At 37.6% G+C, this 19,906-nt stretch overlaps 1 protein-coding gene across 13 annotated transcripts in view; it reads left to right on the forward strand.

The window, feature by feature from the left end:
- LMO7 (LIM domain 7) overlaps positions 1–19,906 on the forward strand; it is a 132,081-nt gene that overhangs the window by 84,589 nt on the left and 27,586 nt on the right. For 7 of the 13 annotated variants that reach the window (XM_039549749.1, XM_039549627.1, XM_039549705.1 and 4 more), the window contains 13 exons: positions 2,547–2,577; positions 2,961–3,074; positions 3,504–3,702; positions 4,843–5,095; positions 6,189–6,476; positions 6,747–6,947; positions 7,415–8,131; positions 9,663–9,692; positions 12,003–12,120; positions 13,271–13,413; positions 14,682–15,141; positions 15,909–16,226; positions 19,126–19,240. In XM_039549749.1, the coding sequence (XP_039405683.1) occupies positions 2,547–2,577; positions 2,961–3,074; positions 3,504–3,702; positions 4,843–5,095; positions 6,189–6,476; positions 6,747–6,947; positions 7,415–8,131; positions 9,663–9,692; positions 12,003–12,120; positions 13,271–13,413; positions 14,682–15,141; positions 15,909–16,226; positions 19,126–19,240 (2,987 nt within the window). The remainder of the gene's footprint in view (positions 1–2,546; positions 2,578–2,960; positions 3,075–3,503; positions 3,703–4,842; positions 5,096–6,188; positions 6,477–6,746; positions 6,948–7,414; positions 8,132–9,662; positions 9,693–12,002; positions 12,121–13,270; positions 13,414–14,681; positions 15,142–15,908; positions 16,227–19,125; positions 19,241–19,906) is intronic. The other 6 variants (XM_039549948.1, XM_039549668.1, XM_039550006.1 and 3 more) reach the window with 6 other exon arrangements.

A 19,906-nucleotide genomic window follows, 5' to 3' on the forward strand; every position in this document is an offset into this window, starting at 1 on the left:
GCAGGGTTTGTCATTCGAGTCTGTGAAATATCTCCCTGCCTGCATTTTTGGTCTCAAACAGACTCATTTACCTGGATGTCCTAAGTTTTGTGTTGGTTTTAGGCCAATTACACAGACCTAGTGTATTTATGGTTATTCCAGTAAAGAAAATATATTGAAAATAAAGACAACTGAATATTGCTCCTGTTGCAAAACAGTTGACTGAAATTATCCCAGAGAACTCAAGGAAAGCAGAAGTGGACATCATTGTGTTCAGTCATATAGCTTGTGTCTATGCGAAGGCTGGCAACCTTTTGGATACGTGCTCCTGACAGCTAAGGGCAGAGTTTCTCACTCCTTATTAGGCTGCTGAAGTTGGGGAGCAAACTTTAAGGCATCCTTAGCAAGGGCTTCTGCTTTTATAATTGCAAACAAAAGCAGAAATTCTGCTAACAAAAGGCATTGAGGGTAAAGAATGCAAACCTTTAAAATGCTCTCCACTGGGTGTGAGAAGTGTAATGTTGATATAAGAATGGTTTTCCATTCTCTGCTTGGTAAATCATCCTGTGGCACCTTAGGCCACAGCTATGGTGTGCTCTGGAACATGGACACTGGCAAAAAAATTAGCCTACTGAAAAAAAGGGGAATTTTTTTTCTTCAAAAATAGTCTGTAGTGAATAATGAATAGCAATCCGTTTTGGAACGGATTAAAAAACAAGCAAAAAAAGTGTAAATATTTCACATTAAAGGAGAAGGGTTCCTCCTTATCAGTAGGAAAGAGGTCACTGGCTACAAAGCCAGAAGCATCTCTGGCATGAGATACTAAGGGAGCTGCAGGCAAGGACTGTGCAGGTCAGACCCCTCTCAGGAGTTTGTGTTCCTGATAGCCTGATTTCTTTATGGTGTGGGGATGGACAAGGCAATTACAGCCGTGGAGTGGGAGTGGGTGCTCTCAAAATAGGAAGAAAGAGCAGGAGGGATGGTCCATGTCCCTGATGGTTGTCACGTCTCATTGACTATTCCATTTCCGTGAAGAGTGACGCTTAGGCTGACCGGGCCCTGTCCTCATTACACTAACTCGTAACTGTTTCCTAAATAGTTTATTCTACTTTTTTTCCTGTAACCTTTAACTAGTGTGTTCCTAGACAGGCAGAAACAGAATAGGTACCTTGATACATTATTGGTCTATCGAGCATGTTATAGAGCTCTGAATAGGTTTTTCTGCTGCTGTATGTGAAGTCTCTGCTTTTCTGTTTGAATCTCTTCACTGTGCTGTGTGTGAAGTTTGCAGCCAAACCAGATCCAAACCAAAGTGTGGGGCAGGTGAAAAGTTGTTTTGGTGTATTTAAGCCATTTGCTCTTCCATAACTGCTGGCACTGCAGGCCACAATGTTGTTCAACAACTGTCTGCAGTCTAGCCCTGAATATTTACACCTGAGGACTAGGTCTGGGGACTAGGGGGCTTTCGGAGCCTCCCATTTGAGAAGTTTCTACTTCTTGTTCTTAAAATGAGAGTGGGAACACTGACTGTCTATTGGTGCACTTCCCAGGTGTGCTACAGACTGGTTCCCTAAGGTTAATGATTGCATATGTATTTAGTATTTTTTGAAAAACACGTATTTATAGAAAAGAGCCCATCCTTTCAGCCTTGCATCCTCTCTCTCCAGATGTCCCAGTTTCAGTTTCTCATTTTTTGGTCTGAAAAGCTTACTCCTGGCTAAAGTATTCTCTGTTGTCTGAGGCAAATACTTCAGAAAACAATACAATCAGGAAAATAGTTACAATTGAATCTCCTTTCATATGGAATTAAAAATCTGAGATTGTTCAGGCTAGAAAAGAGAAGGCCCAAGAGAGACCTTGTAGCAGCCTTCCAGCAGCTAAAACAGCCTCAAGCTAAAAGCTTGAGAGGGCCTTTTTCCAGGGACATGTAGTGATAGGACCAAGGGGGAATGACTAAACTGAGAGGGTCAGTTTAGCTTGGATATTGGGAAGAAATTCTCTGCTCTGAGGGTGGGGAGGCACTGGCATGGATTATGTAGAGAAGTGGTAGATGCCCCATCCCTGTAAGTGTTCCAAGGCCAGGTTGGATGGGGCTCTGAGCAATGTGGTCTACTGGGAGGCGTCCCTGTCCTTGGCAGAGGGGTTGGAAGTAGATGATCTTTAAGGTCCCTTCCAACCCAAACCATTCTATGATTCTGTGATCTGCCTGGCTAATAGAGGCTGTATTTCCCAGAGTCAACAGCTTGTTTTCTACTTCTATTTTGTTGGTAACTAAATGAGAGCCAATTAAGGAAGCCTAGAGCCTTCCTGTGTACCCCTCAAAACAGAAACTGTAGTACATTGGCCAGTTTATCACTTTACATGTAAAAATTGAAATAGTACAGAGTTATGACTGTATTTAAAGTGAAATGCTTCTTATTTCTTTTGGAGCAGTCAAAGTTGCATATTTTATATTGATTGTTAATTGGTCTTGAAACTTTTTACATCCTGAATAATAATTGAATTTTAAGTCAGCAATTTTAAAACATTGTTTTCTTTTCTTTTTCTCACTCTCTGCCCTGCTTCAGACCAGAGGAAACCAACAGAAGACTGAAAAATGTAAGACAGTTGTGCACTAATTGTGATCAATTATTTTTAAGTGCTTCTGTTTATGGTACTATCATATTTACCTTATTCTTCAGCTGCTGATTTATCTGATGCAAATTAATGCCATTTTACAGTGATCTCTATGTGCAGCTTACTTTCTGAAATCATTGTAATAATTGAAACAGTACTTGTATCTGCTTACTTGAGATATGAGATGCATTGTGACACTCTTTAATTGGTTTTGGTGGCAATCATAGCTAATACTGTAAGCAATATTTTGCAGTTCGTTGTGGAAACCTCTCTAACAGCATGCTGAGATTCTTTTATACTGGCACATGGCATGAGAGGAAAGTATTTAAGTTTGTATTCAGGGTTTTTTTTCTGTTTGTTTTTAGGTTTTGATTACATTATACTGGCTTGGGAGAAAAGCTCAAAGTGACCCTAATTATAATGGTCCATACCTCAATCTTAAAGCATTTGAGAAGTTATTAGGGCAAGCATTGACAAAGGTAAGGAATCCAAAAAAGGAAACTAAATGAATAGCCTGAAGTTTATAGTTTGTTATACAGCAGCAATTCTAAACAGTCTTTTGGGGATTTCGTTTTCATCTTAGTTTATTTGCTTTGCTTGCTATCAAGTTCCATGTGAAAGGAATGATTTTTATTCTTCATTGGTTCTTCTGCTACCCATATGAATTTAAGAATCCATATGCTCTACTTGATGTGGTAGATTTTGAAGAGCCCTATCACAATCCTCTTTGGCTGAGATAAAAGAAATTTAAGACCTTTTATTGAAGCTCCTGTTCAAGCTGTTGTATATATTGTTTTTAGGGGTTTGCAGTAGTCTTCGTTGAAGTTTGTTTGTGAGCTCAAAATGCTCACGAGTGGCATTTGCACCTTAAATTATTGAAAAAGACCTTTCAAAACTTACTCTTGTAGGCACTTGAAGAGTCCAGCCAGCCGAGCAGAAGTGGCAGAGATAGTGGGTACGGTGATATTTGGTACGTTGACCGGGGAGAGCCCTTTTCGTCTTCAGCTACTCATAAAAGAGACGATTCCTTCGATAGCTTGGACTCTCTTGGTTCAAGATCCTGCACAAGCTTTTCATCAGATATAACCTTGAAAGGTGGCAGTGAAGGTATGTTTTCCTCTCTAAAATCTTTTGTTGACTTGTGTCTTATGGGTGTGGGAGAAGACAATGTGTGGACTTAGTACTCGGATATCCAGTACTTAAACCAGCTTGAAAGTCAACTCTAGATTTGCAACTGCTGCAGTTGCATTTTGCTTAAGCAAATATTGACCTCTAACAGTTCGTAGAAACAAAGCACTGCTGACAACAAATCTTCCTAGGAAGGGTCGCTGAAACTCTTGCTCTCACTGCCACTTTAGGGTGTGTGTACGTGCAGGGTATATTCCCAGAATTCTGTAAGGGAAATTGCTAGAAATCAGATCTGGATGGGATCACCTAAAATTCACCAGTTACAAAAGTCTCTTGCCTTGTTCTTAGGGTGACTGTGTCAAATATCTATGTCTTCACTTCATTTGTGAATATTCAATAAGGTTTTTCCCACTTAGGTTAAATACTGAATAGTATTTGTTACTTTTAGTAGTTCGTCATGATAATAAAGGTAAAAAGAAGACAGTGATGTTGGATCCCTAAAGCAGCACTCTAGCCTGTGTTTCTCTGCTGCTTTTAAAGTTTAATGCCAATTTGTAGTCTAAAGTCACAAAAATTGTGAGGTTTTGGATTTTTATTTCATGTGAATAACATAAAATCATTGGGCAGAGGCTCCATGGAGCATTGCTGATCTGAGCAAGGCAGCATTTAGGCATGTTACATATGTAATGTACCCTGCACTTCTACTGGATATTAATCTGGTGAGATGAGAACATTGATTTATTATTTGCTGTTAACTTGTCTTTGTTAATAAATTTATCTGGCAAATACTACTTAATTAAAAAATTCCTGTGCTGTTTTCTGTCTTCAGTCTGGAGGCCAGCGCTTTGTTTCCTGCAGGGAGCAGTGATAATGAAAGAATGGAACAAATGCAGAAGGACCATGCAAACCAAACTGAGTTTAATGGATCTTATCACAGCTTTGCCACAGGCTTCTAAAAATATCTCTCCTACTGTCCTGTCAGTAGGTCAGCAAATTTGCAGCTGAAAGATCTCAAATACAGAGTTAAATTGATTTTAGAAGACTTTGATCCAAGTTTTAACTAGAAGCTCATGTCTAGAGAATAATTAGTGTCTTCCCTTTTTTCCACTTTCTTCTAAGGTTGTGACAGTGACACAGACTCAGAACTGCCTTCCAAAATGCATGACTCCCATAAAGATGACAGGTCTTACCGTAGGATTTCTGTGATTGAACCAAAACCTACCACTGACTTCAATCGCTTCTTACCCAACAAAAACAAGCAGACAGGATATGTGCCAGCACCTTTAAGGAAGAAGAGGACAGAGAAGAATGAGGACAACAGGAGGAGCTGGGCAAGTCCCGTCTTCACTGAGTCAGATGGAACATTTTCAAGGTACTGGTGTGAGGTCTTAGTAAAGTGGGCTTTGATTTAGAGTTTTTAAAATAAATTACTTCTTTAATAGTTAAAGAAAAGCTGCTCTTGATGCAATACAAATTCAAGTATTTGATTTCCCATGTTTTATTGAGGGGGACGTTTTGGCGTGGTTGTGTGGTTTTGTTTTGGTTTTTTACATTGCTTTTTGGTGTTTGAGTAATGTTTTGAAGCTGGCCAGACTCCAGATGTATTTAATGATCTTAAATGCAAGTTCATGAAAGATAGACCTATGGTTTTAGTTTCTTGTTAAAGCCTTTCAAAATATGGTGATGAATTTCAGTTGTCCGGCTTCTTGATGCATACAGATGAGATTAGTGGGCAGTTCTTGAGTTTCACCATTACCTTCGTGACTTCACTGTCTTCATTCTATTCCTGTTTCGGTCAACCTCAGTGGATGTGAAACGAATCCTGTAGCTTCCTGCCAAAATAGCAGAGCAGAGTGTGGGCTTACAAATCCAGCTTCCCTCCAGATCATCTCTGAGTATGACAGTGGCTCTGATTCAGAAGATGAAAGAAGGCTGCCCGACGTTGTTTTGGATGACTTAGCAAATCGTAGATTTCTAGTCAAAAAGAGCCCTGTAAGCTCTGCTGCACCTGGACATCATTTCATGTTGCACAATGACTCTCCTAAATCTTGCTCGCGAGAAAGTTATCCAGCTGGTCCACTAGCTGCAATGCTTGAACCACTGAGGTCAGAGATACTAATCCAAGATCCAGTAACTATTGCGTTACCTAAATTGCAGCCCTTAAATAACTCCATAAAGTTAGTCTTCTAATCAGCATTTTAACACAGCTGATAATTTGATATGCTTTTTCTGTCAAACTTTGTATTTTTGTTGGAGGAGATAGGATGCTGATATAACCATTTAACTTCTTATTAAATTTTTTAAAATTTAATATATCTTATTATTTCTGGTGCTGCAGTGATGAAATTGAGAACTAATACGCTTCATTCACAAGGCTGAACTCCTGAGCCAAAAAGCATGTGTTTTTGCATTCCTTATGTCAAGTTGCTCCTAAAATATCTTAACTGATTGGATATTTTGAACAGTAACCAGAGGAGGCAGAGGCAGTTGGATACTAAAGAGGAAAACAAACCAAGAGTTAACAATCCTTCACAATTATCTGGGTATTTTGATGAGGACGAGGAAGAAGTAGGCATCCCAAACATTGAAAAAGATGATCTCTATTTTCGCAAGCTATGTTCTTCAGCACCAAATACAGTTGTTGCTTTTGACAAATTTCTTCCTAAGTTTTGGACTCCAGAAGAAGAATTGCTATGGAAAAAAATCAAGAAATCCTCTTTCAAACCCTGGTATAAAGAGATTCAAGGGTTCAGGTGCGTTTTCATGCATGCCTGTTTCTCTCCTGTGTGCAAAGCCTAAATAAAGTGTAACTCTATGGCTTTGAATTTTTTTCATTTTCATTGCCAGTGTAGCAGCAGGATACATTTTATTCTTTCTTCTTTTTTTTTTTCTTTTTTTTTTAATAATTGAAATATTATTTTTGTTATACTGTTGCTCTGTTGCCACTGTGCATTTTACTCAGTGAGTGCACTTCATGGTTTTTTTTTCTTTCTTCTCTGCTCATTCTTTGTGCTGCTGCACAGTAGAAAGAGATCAGATTCTGAGGATGAGGAATTTGCTTACAAACAAAGCTGTACCATTCCTGCTAATCAACCAAGACCAGGTTTTGACTGGAACAGTAGCTGCAGAAGGGATCAGAATTATAAGCCAACTGCTGAATATGTGGGAAGCTCATTGTCACAGATTGCAGAAGGAAAAATCTTGGAGTCTTCTGATCAGCCCAGGTTGATACTGCTGCATGAGCTGTTCTCTTGCTGCATCAAAAAGAAATGGCTGGATATGCAACATTTAAATGAAATTAAACCGCGTCCCGTGATGTCATGCTTTTTTGGTTATTACTATTTTGCTGGTTTGTTGGGTTTGGGTTTTTTTTCTCTTTTAATGTAGCCATAAGTTGCCGACCCTCTGCAATATATAAATGTGAAAGTGTAAGATGCTGCATAGGGTTACTGGCTTTGTGTGTGAGCATGTAAGTGTGATGTTTCTGAGCAGGTTAGGATGCTGGGATACCTTTGCGTTGGTTGGCGTGTGCTGCGCTACAGTCAGTGGTGGTGAATGCCAAGTGGTGTCGTCATTCTGCTTGAGATACTGCAAGTCTAAACCAAATGTATATTGCAATACGTTGTGATCTGCTTGTCTCTTGCTAGTTAATGATATTTTTACTTCCCTCCTTTTGTTTTATATGCTTCAGTCAGTTTTCGTTACTTCAGGCCCTGCAAAAATACACTGACTACGTGTCTTCCGAAATGGAGACCAGAATTGATCCTACTTCTGGCCCTAGGCTCATAAAATGTAGAAAGAATGTTTCCTTTATACCAGGATGCAAGCAAGGAGATGAGGAAAATGGTTATTTATATCCAGATTTGGAAAATGATGATTTGTTCGTTCGGAAAACTGGGGCTTTCCATGTGAATCAAGTTGTTCTTCAAGACCCCCGGTATTTAAAGAAATTCTCTGAGCAGGAGCCTCCTCTAGAGGGTGAGATAATTCTGCAACCCAGAGAGGGCCAAACTGTGATTCCAGACTTGGAAAAGGATGACATGATTTTTCGTAAAGTCCTCTCTCAGAAAAAAGAGGTGCCTTTATCAGGTGCTCCTGACAAGTATCACCCAGCACTGTTTCCTGATCCATGGAGTCTTCCAGAAGAGATCCGGTCCAAATTTCTATGTTTACTTGAAAAAAACGCAGTACCAGAGGAAAGGAAGAGCAATGGCAGAGTGCTGTCACCATCTTTACAGCATAAGAAGGACGATATGCTGACCCGCAAGATTGAATCTTGGAAAGTGGGAAGCAACGTCCAGCCAGTAAATTTTATCCCAGGTCCATGCAGTGAAGAAGACTGGAAGAAGTGGGAAGCAATCAGGGAAGCCAGCAAAGTTAGACACAAGAAACGGCAGATGGTGGAGAGGTCAGGTTGTGTCCTGCACAGATTGAGTGTCCTTGAACCCTTTCCATTCAGAAAAGCATCATCCTGTGCTGAACCATTCATAGAGTGCCAATCTGCTATTTGTTCATGTTGTCCTCAAAAAAGCTTTTTATTTGCTTTGAATAGAAGCTCATGACTGCAATACCCTATTTTCAACAAAAAAATTATAAAGTTTTCTAGTTTTAGGCTGCCACTTTGGAGAAAAGATGTTCTCATTCCTTCAGGCTCAAAGTTCTGCATAAGGTTCTTTCCATGGTTGAACAAAAATAGTGATTATTCAAAAGACTATGGAGGCTAGAAATAGTTTCTTTTATTCTACAAGATAATAGGTAAAAGCATTTCTGAAACACATGAATGCTTTAGAGACAAATTCTGGAAATGGGCATTCTGGTTTTTTTGCTTGCACCTAAGTTTAAAAATGCTTGTAAACTGTCCTGCCACAGTTCTGAGATGATTAGATGAAGTTGAAAAAAAAAAGTGTTTTGGCTGCCCAAAGGTCATGGTGCATGCAAGTTGTGTGTCTATGTAATATTAAATTCCACCGTGGCATATTTCATTCTGCCAGTGCTATCTCCCTACTTTCCTACTGTCTCGATTCATACTTTCTGCTAATTCTTTCCAGGTATCCTCAAAAGTTCTCTTGTTTGACTGAATACTGTTTGTTAAGTACTTCCCGTCTCTCCTTTGAATTTTGTATTTACTGGGGGAGAGTGGGGTTTCGGATGTTTCCTTAGCTCTGAAAATACGGCATTGCAAGTTGCAGTTCTCCCAGCTGTGCATCATTACTTTGTGACTAAGACACTTCTGTGTTCCGGTTGATATTTTGATGTTGCTGCATTTAATTTTTAAGCTTAATACTGTTAACAAAGTTCGAGCTTCACTGAGAAATATTTCTGATGTGCTTGAAAATATTGCATGTTTTAAAAATTCATTAAATAGAATTGAATAGCTATATTATAAAATACTCATACTCAAGAATACTAAAAATCCTCTTGAATTTCCTTGGATTAGTTGTGTTCAAGGATTAATGTGCTAAACTATGTAGGGTCTTTTATTCTTGTACACATCAAGTATGGCTCCCATTTAGTATCTGAAATAGTTGAAATAACAAGAAAACAACCTCTGTAAGCCACATTTCTTGTTGGGACTCAAGTTGGAATTAATTTTAATTTCTTGAAATGAGTCTCTTTTGAGCATCATGCTGTTCAACAGCACTGGAATAAGTGGCGCAGAATTAATACAGGGCTCTATTTGTGCAGTATTGCTAAATGAGAAGTGTTGGAAAGTTGCAGGCAGCCTTGTTCTGTCAGGTCTGCCCAACTTTGCACATCATTCAAGTCCTGGTGTGTTTTTTGACTAGTGTCCAACTCCTGATATGCTATTCCATGCTGGCTGGTTCCCAAGCTTTCAGTTTCCCCATCACTTAGTGAGAGTGCTAGTCTGCTAATGGTGTTAATGTTGTTATCAATATCAAGACACTGAATCTTTTCTTTTTTGGTTTCTGATTTCTCAGACTGTTTCAAAAGCTTTCTGATGAGCAAGGGTAAGTTTTATAAAATCTTGAAAGATCATAGTGCTTTTTTTTTTTGGCCTCTTTTCATCTTTATGCATGCACAGTAGCTAAAAACTCGTGCTGAAAACTTGTGCATGACGCTTTGTTGTTCTGTTCTTTGCAATTTATGTAATGAATGTAAAAGCTATGCGTATGGCAAAAGTTCTCTCTGCTGTCTCATGTATTCAAGTTATGGTTATCAGGCACTTTGAAAATCAGCTCTAATGTTTTATTCCTGCTGAAGTGAAGAATTTGTTGTTCTATATTTAAATTAGTCTTTAAAACATTCAAAAGTGTAAAGGAATATTAACAAATATTTTATTTTGAAGGCTGTACAGCTATAATCTGAAAATCATAAACAGCAGTGGTATTTGTCATGAGATTGGTGAATGGTTTGGGGTTATTTTATATCCTCCAGGTTATTGAATGCTCAGTGGCAAACTTATTGGTTTGTGTCATGGGAACTTAGATGTTGTTTATGATGAACTGTGACTCAAAGAGAAATAACTTTTCCAGTTATTGTGTGATGGCGTGTTAAGTATTTGGGAATGCATCTTGTTCTAATGATTTTTTAAATTTTAAATTTATTTGTTTACTTCTCTATTTTTACCCTGAGGCAAACTTGGTAAATGACTAAACGCTTCCAGAAGAAGTGCAAAATGTTTCAGAAGAAGTTAGATGTTAGGAGAGGGAGACTCAGAAGACTCAAGTCACTAGTTAGGTTTTTCAGTTTAGACTGAAATTAAAACTAAGATCCAGTTCCATGGTATGAATATACCTTTACTTACGTTATATTTTATTTAGGTCTAGATTTTCCTGTTTTGTTGCAGGCAGATATAATACTCAAGAGAAAGAAGTGGAAAGTGTAGTTATGTAAGTCTTCTTGAACTCATCTGGAACAAATTTGATACAACCCTTATGTAGCATTTGGTTACCCCAAAACAGTTCTACATATGATATAACTTAAGCATAAAAAATGAGGAAAAGAACTGTACAAGAAAAGAGTTTCTGCAATAGCAACCAGGCAATTTTTGCTGAATTTGGCACTCCTCTCATTCAGAAAATAGACAAGTAAACAGATACAACGAGTTAATGCCCAAGCCTTTATTTCTAGAGGCCAGAGGCCAAAGTCTCTATGTTACCAATGAAAGTGAGTTTGGCCTCTTGGGAGGAAGTGAAAGTCTGGTTTGTTAGTTCAGAGATCTCTTGGAATGCAACAGATTAGAGCAAGGCTCTGTGCTGAATCTGTTCTGGTTTTAATCTGATTTTTCTGTCATATCAGAGAAGTGCCACATTTTCAAGTCCTGTTAAAACTTACTTACATCCCTCTATCACTCATACTTTGGATAAACAAAACCAAAGGTATTTTTGAATACTAAGAAACAAAAAAACCCCCCCAAGACCCAGAAACCTAGCTTTCCTTTTTATATTACACTATTGAACCTTCTGAGGAAACACTTGTATTTTGCTTACTGTCTCAGAGGCTTGTGGTCAAATCTCATCAGGAGTCTTGTCCTATATCTAAACTAAATATCCCATTATGTTTATCACTGTGATGTGAAAGAATAAAGGAAAAAATAGCATGTGGTGGCGGGGAGCATGAAAGGTGAACTCTGAGGAATTTAGGTTAAAGGGAACCAGCAAGTAGGAGTTTCTGGGGGAAACTGTAGCCGTGTTGAAGAAGTTAGGAGGAAGATGGCTGTGTTAGCCATCCCAGCTTGGATGAAAAGCATCTTGGAGGCTTGGGGAGGACCAGCATAGCTAGTGGGGCCCGTGACATCCATGAACCGAGCATTTAGCAGTGAGTGACTCTTAATCTTCTGGAAATGTGCATCAATAACTGATTTGATTTTATGATTAGCCTAAGGAAGGAGAGAACAGAAGGTGATACTGGGGCTGTTACAGGAGAGAAGTCAGAGGATGGGAATTTGAATTTGGGGATAGGGGATGCCTTTTGGGTCAAAGAAAGAAATAAAGTCAGTAAAGAGAATAACAAGTTTAAGCAGAAGTAGCAGAGTTTTATGAGGAGTTCAATGTGAATGATCAGCAAGGAGATGTACAGAGCTGCTTATTCCCTTAATCTGATTTTATTTGCTCAAATATCCAGCTAATGACTTGAGTGTTAGCACTAGAGCATGTCCCAGTCTTGCTCATTGAGCTGCCCATGTGTTTCCTACTCCATTCAAAATAACACTCATGAGCATTCAGTTGTACTAATATAAATCTCTCTCTCTGAAGGTCTCACTCATGTAAAATGAGCACTAAGATGTTATAAAGCTGAGTACTCTTTTCCCTTTCTAGGAGTAAATCTTTGAATGATGTCAGTGCAGAGGAGCTGCAGACAATGCGCAAAATCCGTTATGAAGAGCTTCAAAAGATAAAAGAACAGTTACAAGAACAAGATCTAAAGTGGCAAGAAGTAAGGACTCTTTTTCACCTTTCCTTGAGTGTCCTGCTTGAAGTGTCACCGGCCTTCAGTGTCCCTAGTAAACAAGCTTTGGCATGTGTGCAGAAATTCATGGGGCTGTCTTCTAAAACAATTCATCTCATGCAGCTACTAGAGTTTTTGGGGATGCCTGTTTAATGCAGAACTGAAATTATTTTAAATATCGTCCTAAGTTTCTGATTAATGCTTCAGGATAAGACTTGTATGTATTGTAATAAAGCCTTCAGGCTTGATTTCTGTGGACATAAAGAAAAGTTAGGGCATAGTTTCTTGTGTTATCTGAAATTTTTGAATACTTTTTTTTGAGAAATGTTTGGAATGTCTTGAGTATTTGATCCTCTGGGAGAAAGGGGAAGAAATAATACTTCCTCGTGCAAATTCTTGAGGCTCCTATCCTCTAATAATTCTGTCTTAAATCCAGCTTGTAACCTGTATGGTAGCTTTGCACAGCATCATAAGTGTATCTGAAGACCTTTCAATTTATTAAAATCTCTGCTTGACAATGAGTGTCAATAAGAAGCTGAAATTAAGAACAAAGCACCAAATAAGAAGTTCATAGTTGTTTGTTTAATGCATACCAACCATCTCAGTTCTAATATTCAGTACTCCCCTTAGCTCTGGTATTTCATGGACAATATTGCCAGTTCACATTGCAGTTTTACAGAAATGAAGAAAATACAGAAATATCTGTTTTCAATTTAGAATTTCAGGCATATTTATTTTCAAGCTAGTGTATCAGTCTAATATAATAGTGATTTGGAAAGCAATGATACCCCAAACTCTAAAGCCCTCAACAAAGAAATACAGATGGCATTTGCATTAGTTTTCAATTATGTGTGAAGTATTCTAGAATAAAATTGAAAATGTTAAGGAGGGGTTAAAGAGGGCAAAATGACATATAGTCCAATAATTACAATTGTTAACTCAAGGAGGCAGTGAGCCTGCAACCCTAACTGGAACATGACAACCCCTTTATTATTTAGAGGAAAGGTACATGAAATTGTGGCTGTGATGCAGACATGCAAATAAAATCAGGGCAATAAATAGGATGTAATGGGATGCCTCTGTAAGTTGATGAGGTCTTGAGAAAATCTGATGGTATACATTCATGTTATTCTAATAGGATCTAGCAAAATGGAAGAGTCGTAGAAAGAGCTACACTTCAGAATTGCAAAAGAAAAAGGAAGAGAGAGAAGAAATTGAAAGGAGAGCTTCTGAGGTATCTGGAAGGAGTACCAAGTCACTGAAAGAAATGCAGCAGGAGAGGTAATGGTCCTAATGGGAGTATTATGTTGAGGAACATAAATCTGAGCATTCTTATTCCTTTGAATTCTTGAGCAGCTTTTACCAGTAAGTTGAAATTGATTCTGCAGAGATCTTGACAATTTTAGTTGCAAAATAAAATGTAGAAATCTAGGCAGTTGAAGGACTGAATATGGTTTTCTAATGCACTGTTTGCACAGAATATTAAACAGGTTTCTCTATAAATGGTATTTTACTCTGCTATCCATAAATAAAAGTACTGAGAAGTCAATATTTGCATTCTCTTTAAATTAGTTAAAACAATAGCATTGAAATGGATAGTTGTCCTTTTTTATTCATGGATAAAGTTAACTATTTCTCTTCCTTCTACCACTGAATTTGCTATTCTTTCAGCCACTATGGAGAACTAAAAACCAGAATTTTAATGTATTTCACAGAGTTGTAAACTTTTACTTGTTTTCCCCTTCATCCCTAATTTTTCCTCTTGGTATTTACTTTCTGAAGAGTAAAAAGTGTGAACTGCACAGTACCATTTTTAGTGGTGACGGTCTTATCTGTCTATCTATTTAAAAAGGCACATATGACTGAGCTGAAGGTAATATGCACGACATGTATTCGTAAAAGAAATAAATCTAATCTTTTGGATTTCTTTGCTTTTTTACTTATTTGTGAGGACAAAAATTAGTTGCTTGAATATATGGATGCTAATTGTATTGAATGTTCAGGATCAATAAGAATCTTAAAAATGATGGGTTAAAGATTATCCCTGTAGTGGTTGTTACTTTATGACAAAGAAATGAATAGGAAAAAAAAATTAGCTGAACTTCAGTGCACCATCTTATTTATTTATCTAAAATTCAGCATAGCATTTTCATAGAGCAGAAGTATTGAGCAGAGTTATACAGTTCAGACAGTGTTATGGGACTACCTTATTCCTATTCTTTCCTAAATAAAGTCTGAATTTCTGAGGATATGTAACTTGAATAGCTGTATCATTTTCTTGGCAAAGATTTACGTCATGATGGCAGCCTGATAATGTGATAGTAGTATGCCTGAGTGTTATGAGAGTGCTGAACTGGGTAGGAGGTTAAAGAAGATAGATTTTAAAATGTATGAAAATGCTAATATATTTAAACAATTATATTCATTTTCATTTACTGGAGATGTATTATTTGGCTTATGCTCTGCCCTAATGGTTCACTAGTTGAAAAACTTTAGGCCTGCCTGTTTGTTGGGTCACTTGGGTATTTTAACAGGCTCTATTTCCATAGGGAAGAGAGAGATCAAGACTCCTATGAGCAGCAGAAACAGGAACACAACTGGGCATATTCCCTGAATGATGATGTGTTCAGTGAAGAAAAAGCACCTTCCACAGTGGCAAAAGATTGGTCAGCAGCCAAAGATTACCGTTTGGAAGAAGATACTTCCTACAGCACTAAGGACAGCAAAAGTGTATACGCCACCCAGCCACCCAAGGAGAACCTGTCGGAGAGCTCGGCTGCTCGAGAAGCTCCTGCGCCGCCGGACAGCCTGGCGGAGGAGCGGGAGCAGAGCCCGGCTCTTTTGTCCACTCGCTACTCAGTGAATGCTCAAACTGGGTCAGCTCAGGTTTCAGCTTCTCTCCCAAGAACTTACCAGAAAACTGATACCTCCAGGTTAACATCTGTGGTTACACCAAGACCTTTTGGTGTCCACTCCAGAGGAATCTCGTCACTTCCACGGTCATTCACGGTAAAACTCCGCTTCATTCCTGAAATTTGTAAATGTGGGGTCTTCAATAGCTGGGGGAACAGTAATTTTAATGTTTTGGTTTTTTTAAAAAGTGTCTCCTGTGTGATGAAGGCTGTGTTAATAGAGCAGGCAGTTCTGTCGTGGCTTAGATGTTTACGTGTGTTTCTGTGCTTAAACTCACTCCTGGAATTAAAGCTGGTAACTATATTTGGTAAAATATTCCAATATTCCTTTTATTACTTGTAGTAAGTCTCCTTAATGTGCCTTATAAAAAAAAAATTGTCCTTGGAGGTAATTGGTAATTGTCCTTGGAGCCAGGTTAACATAATGAAGTGTTAAAGATAAATTTTTCAGGTGGTAAGTCTCCTCTGCTCTGCTGACTTTGTTGAAATTGAAATTTTATGCTAGCCTAAAATTTGTCTACCCTATAAAGCACCAAAACAATGAAATTGATTCCCCCCTGCCACATTACTGTGATAATTTTCATAGTTTTCTCCTAAATCCTTATTAGTTTCAGTTTAAAAAATAGTAAGAATGCAAATAATTCTGAGCAGATGACTTTAACAAGTTTATCTTAAGAAGTCTGGACTATTTGTTCTGCAAGCATTTCAAGAGAAAATATGTTTCTCTAAGTAGGTAGCAATGGGTACAGGAACCAGAATTTGCTAAAGGGGAAGGTGGTTTTGTTAAATATAAAGATCACTGAACAATTTAAGGATTTATTTTTTTTAAAGCACATATTTACCAAACTGTCATTTTTGTCCTAGATGGATGATGCTCAGAAATACAATGGAGAAGTAGAAAAAGCTAAAAGAACTCAAACTTTGTTCACCAGCATTTCCTTTTCACAACCAGACACTGCACACCCTCTCTCCAGTGGTGCATTCAGAAGCAGAGGTGAGGAGGAAGAGGAGGAAAAAGGTGCTCAGTCAACACCTCCTCCTAGTTTGCCATTACCTTTAAAGTCCCAAGACCAAGATGCTGGAAGCAGTATTCCTAAGCCAGACATTCCTCCTGATTCTCTTTCACTTGCATCTTCTGCAGAAATTGCGAGTCCAACAGAGCCTAAGGATTCCAAATCCATGGTAAGTGTGGAAATAATGTGATTACTTGGTGTAACTGAATGCCACAGCAGAATAAAAGTGAAATTAACTAAAATTGCATCTAATGCAAATATTTTTCTGGTAGTAAGAGGACAGCTCAGAGACCTGCTATTTCCTTTGATTTAATTTTGAGGAAAGAGAATATTTGGGGGGAAAAAATTTACTCTTTTAATGAATTTCTCCCTACCCATTTTGTCTTGTGTTTAATTTTATTTATCAGTCTAATTCAAAATAGTTATTCTACATATCATTTAATGCTTGCAAAATTTCAAAGTTTTTTGTTATTCTCCAAATTAGCACATACAATTGTGCATACAATCAGGTGTGACAGTTAGATGAATTATCTGAGCTGCTGTAGCATTCATTTGCACTTCTAAGCTGGTGGTTGGTGGAAAATAAAGATCAGCTTTTCAAAGGCTGGCCATAAACATCAGTATCACACTATCCTTTTTTCCATCTGTTGCAGCTTGAGCCCTATTTTTTTTTTTTTTTAGCTATTTGCTTGAATCTAATTAATATTCTCAATAGTTTTGAAGGAAATTGCCATCTCTTTGTGCATATGCTTATTGGATAAAGGGTTGGGTCTTTCAGTGTTCTTTTTGAAATATATGTCTTAAGTGCTGTTTCCTCCAATTGATTGCATGTTTCACCAACAATAGCTTTAATTTTTGATACCTTTCTGTACTATCTGATGATGCAGTTCATAACCCTTGAAAGATTTGCATTCCTGATCCTGCTGTAAAACTTAATTGTGCCAGTTGCTTGGGTGAAGGTCGTAAGACCTTGGATGCTGATTTATGAAATCACTTTCCATGCCGCCTTTTTAGAAATTCATTCGCTTCCAAACATTCTTCTTCCTAATCACTTGTGGAAAAGAAATACATTGCAATTCAATACCTCTGATACCTCTTGGCCATTTTAATTAATTTATCCTAATTTTTTGAAATTGTGATTGTTGTGTAAGGAAAGAGATCATGATCTTTTTTTCTGTGTTGTAGCAAAAATAGAGGAATTTCTGGTTTTATCAGTGAAAGCTGATAGATTAGATATGAATTCTTAGCATCTCTTTAAGCAAGGCAAATGCGAATAGCATGTACTAGGTCCATATATCTTTTTTCCCTGTTGTTAGTTATGATATTATAAATTCCTCCTAGAAGTGAGTAATATGGAGGGGCTATTTTAAATTTTTTTTTAAAGTTAAAAAAATATCTTGATTGTGTTATAGCTTAACAAGCTATAAGTTAAAGAATGCAAGTTGCATTTGATGTGTTTGTAAATCATTGCCAGAGAGATTTATGTAGTTCACTAGTCATCAGGGCCATAATGCCAGGCCGGGGGAGCACTGTTTTAGAGATGACCTATAAAAATGATAAAGTTGAGAGTACAAAGTCACATTACTCCTCTGACGAGAGATATGTTTGAAGAGTCATGTTGTGATGGTGGAAAAAAAAAATTAAGACCGGTAGCAATTTCCAGGAACACACTCAAACTATAAAGGTTTGTATGTTCTCTAGCCCAGTGTGCTAACCTGTTTAGTAGATTCACTTTTAATATATTCACCTAAGGACTGGGGTTGTGTGGGAGTGTTTGCAAGCCAGTAGCTGTGTTGTGAAGAAAAGACTTAACTTCTACCCTGGGCTGTAAAGGGGAGTGTTTTCCCAGGAACATTCCTGTAACATGAGGCGATCCCTTGGGACGATGTCGTGCAATGTTGTTTTCTTCTGTGTCCAGTGCTCAGGTGCTGCTGAGGCCACCTCTGGCTGCACCTCCCTGAGACTGCGGCTGGCTGCATCTGCTTGTGCAGTGCTCACTGTAGCTGCCTGTTGCGTCTTACCAACATAGAAGCTTGGAGGAATTGGCATAGATTTCTAGACTTTTAAATATTTTAAGTTAGGGAAAATGAATCCCACTCTTCAGGAAGGCTGGTTCACTAGGGAACTGAAACGTAGGTGTACATTTAATGCATGTGTAAAAACGTGCAGGGTCCCTTCCATGCACATTTTGCTGGAATATATTTATCACTGTTTGACAGAAGAATCTGTCATTTTTCTTTCCTTTTATATTGGTGTCAATGTCATGCTAAAGAAGTGCATAGCATGCATTTGGGTATTTTAATTGTTTTTAATGAATTCACATTAGAATGTTAATGTATGCAACACATGCTCATAATGTAGTGTGGGATTGAAAGCAAGTGTTACAACATGTTTTCCCATTCAGATATTCTTGTTGTTTAAAATGGTGATGTTAGATTTTGATTCAGATTCCAAAAGCATCTTGAAAGTCCATTAAAGCCAAAGATCTGCATTTAGCTAATTTTGGGATTAGTTTTATTACCTAAGGCCTCCATTACAAAATCCATAGGAAGCTGGCAGTATTTCACACAAAATCAAAAAGATTTAACCCGATTAAACCTAGTTGCAGAGTTGAGCCTAAAGGAAACTGATGATGCTCATGGTAAGATGTACAAGAAAAAAAAAAGATTGATTACTGTTATCTAGCTTTTTCACATCTCTGATGCTCTCTCAGGAGGCAGTACATGTCACAAATTCCCAAGACAATACACGAAGAATCATTTAGGGGTTTAATTTCCTCCAAGTTCTTAAATTTTTTAGCATTGTGTTACAGAACATTTAAAATAATAGAAATGCAGAGTGAAATATACATGTAAGGAAAATATAAACGTAAACTGAAAGCACACCTGTTTGAATAAAAAGCAAATGAGTTAGTTAACTGACTTCAATACTGTTTCCTTTGTCTGTGATGCTAATAATAGATGATTAAAGTGCACATTGTGAGCAGCCTCACTTATTTAGAGGATAAACTTTCCCTCATTTAGATTCCTGTGATACCAGATACTGTAGTGTCATGTTTTATTTTTCAGGAACAGTACAGTGAAATGAGAATCAGTATAAACCAGAGACCTGGCCACAGTCGCAGCTTTGGGTTTACAACAAATTGGAGTTCTTCAGGAGCCATTGTACAGACAGTTGAAGAAGGTAAATATGTATATATACAAAAATTTTTCTTCTTATGTTCAGTTTGCAGAGGCTTCTAAATTCAGGCATTTGCTGCTAAGAATGGTGCAAACATTTTAAAACATCATGTATAGAACTGAAAAATCGGTATTTAGTTTGCTAATGTATTTCAGCGAATCCTCATCTCTTGAAACAGGTTGACTTTAGAAATATGAAAATGCATTTTCCTAATTGAGGAAGGTGTAAACCTTATTTGTTCACCGAGCCTCTTGCAGAACAGTATTTATGGGCACATACACATACAGATTGTTTCTTTCAGCTAAGTTTAAAAGATTTCACTTCACATGGTTTGTAAACATATGCAGAGGGAACTTAGGAGTTAATACTCTTTTTCCAATTTCTCCTTTCTTAGTCATGTTGAATTTTGGAGACAGCTAATATTTTTAAGTAGTTGCAACTTCTAATTTGATTTTCAGTGCAGTTTTTTTCAGTTGTTTTAATACTGAGGGAAAGCAAACATTTTTGTCTTGAGATGACACATATATAAAGTTTATTTCTAACCTTTAATAGTCTTCTGCAGAGAACGAGCTCGATTTTCTAAAAAAAGAATAAAGGCAACAAAAACCCAAGCAAATCACATATAATGCTTGTTTTCTAAACAATGGTCTTTCCCATTGCCAATAATAC

The sequence above is a fragment of the Corvus cornix genome, chromosome 1 (genome assembly GCF_000738735.6).
Source record: "Corvus cornix cornix isolate S_Up_H32 chromosome 1, ASM73873v5, whole genome shotgun sequence".
Lineage (NCBI taxonomy): Eukaryota > Metazoa > Chordata > Aves > Passeriformes > Corvidae > Corvus > Corvus cornix.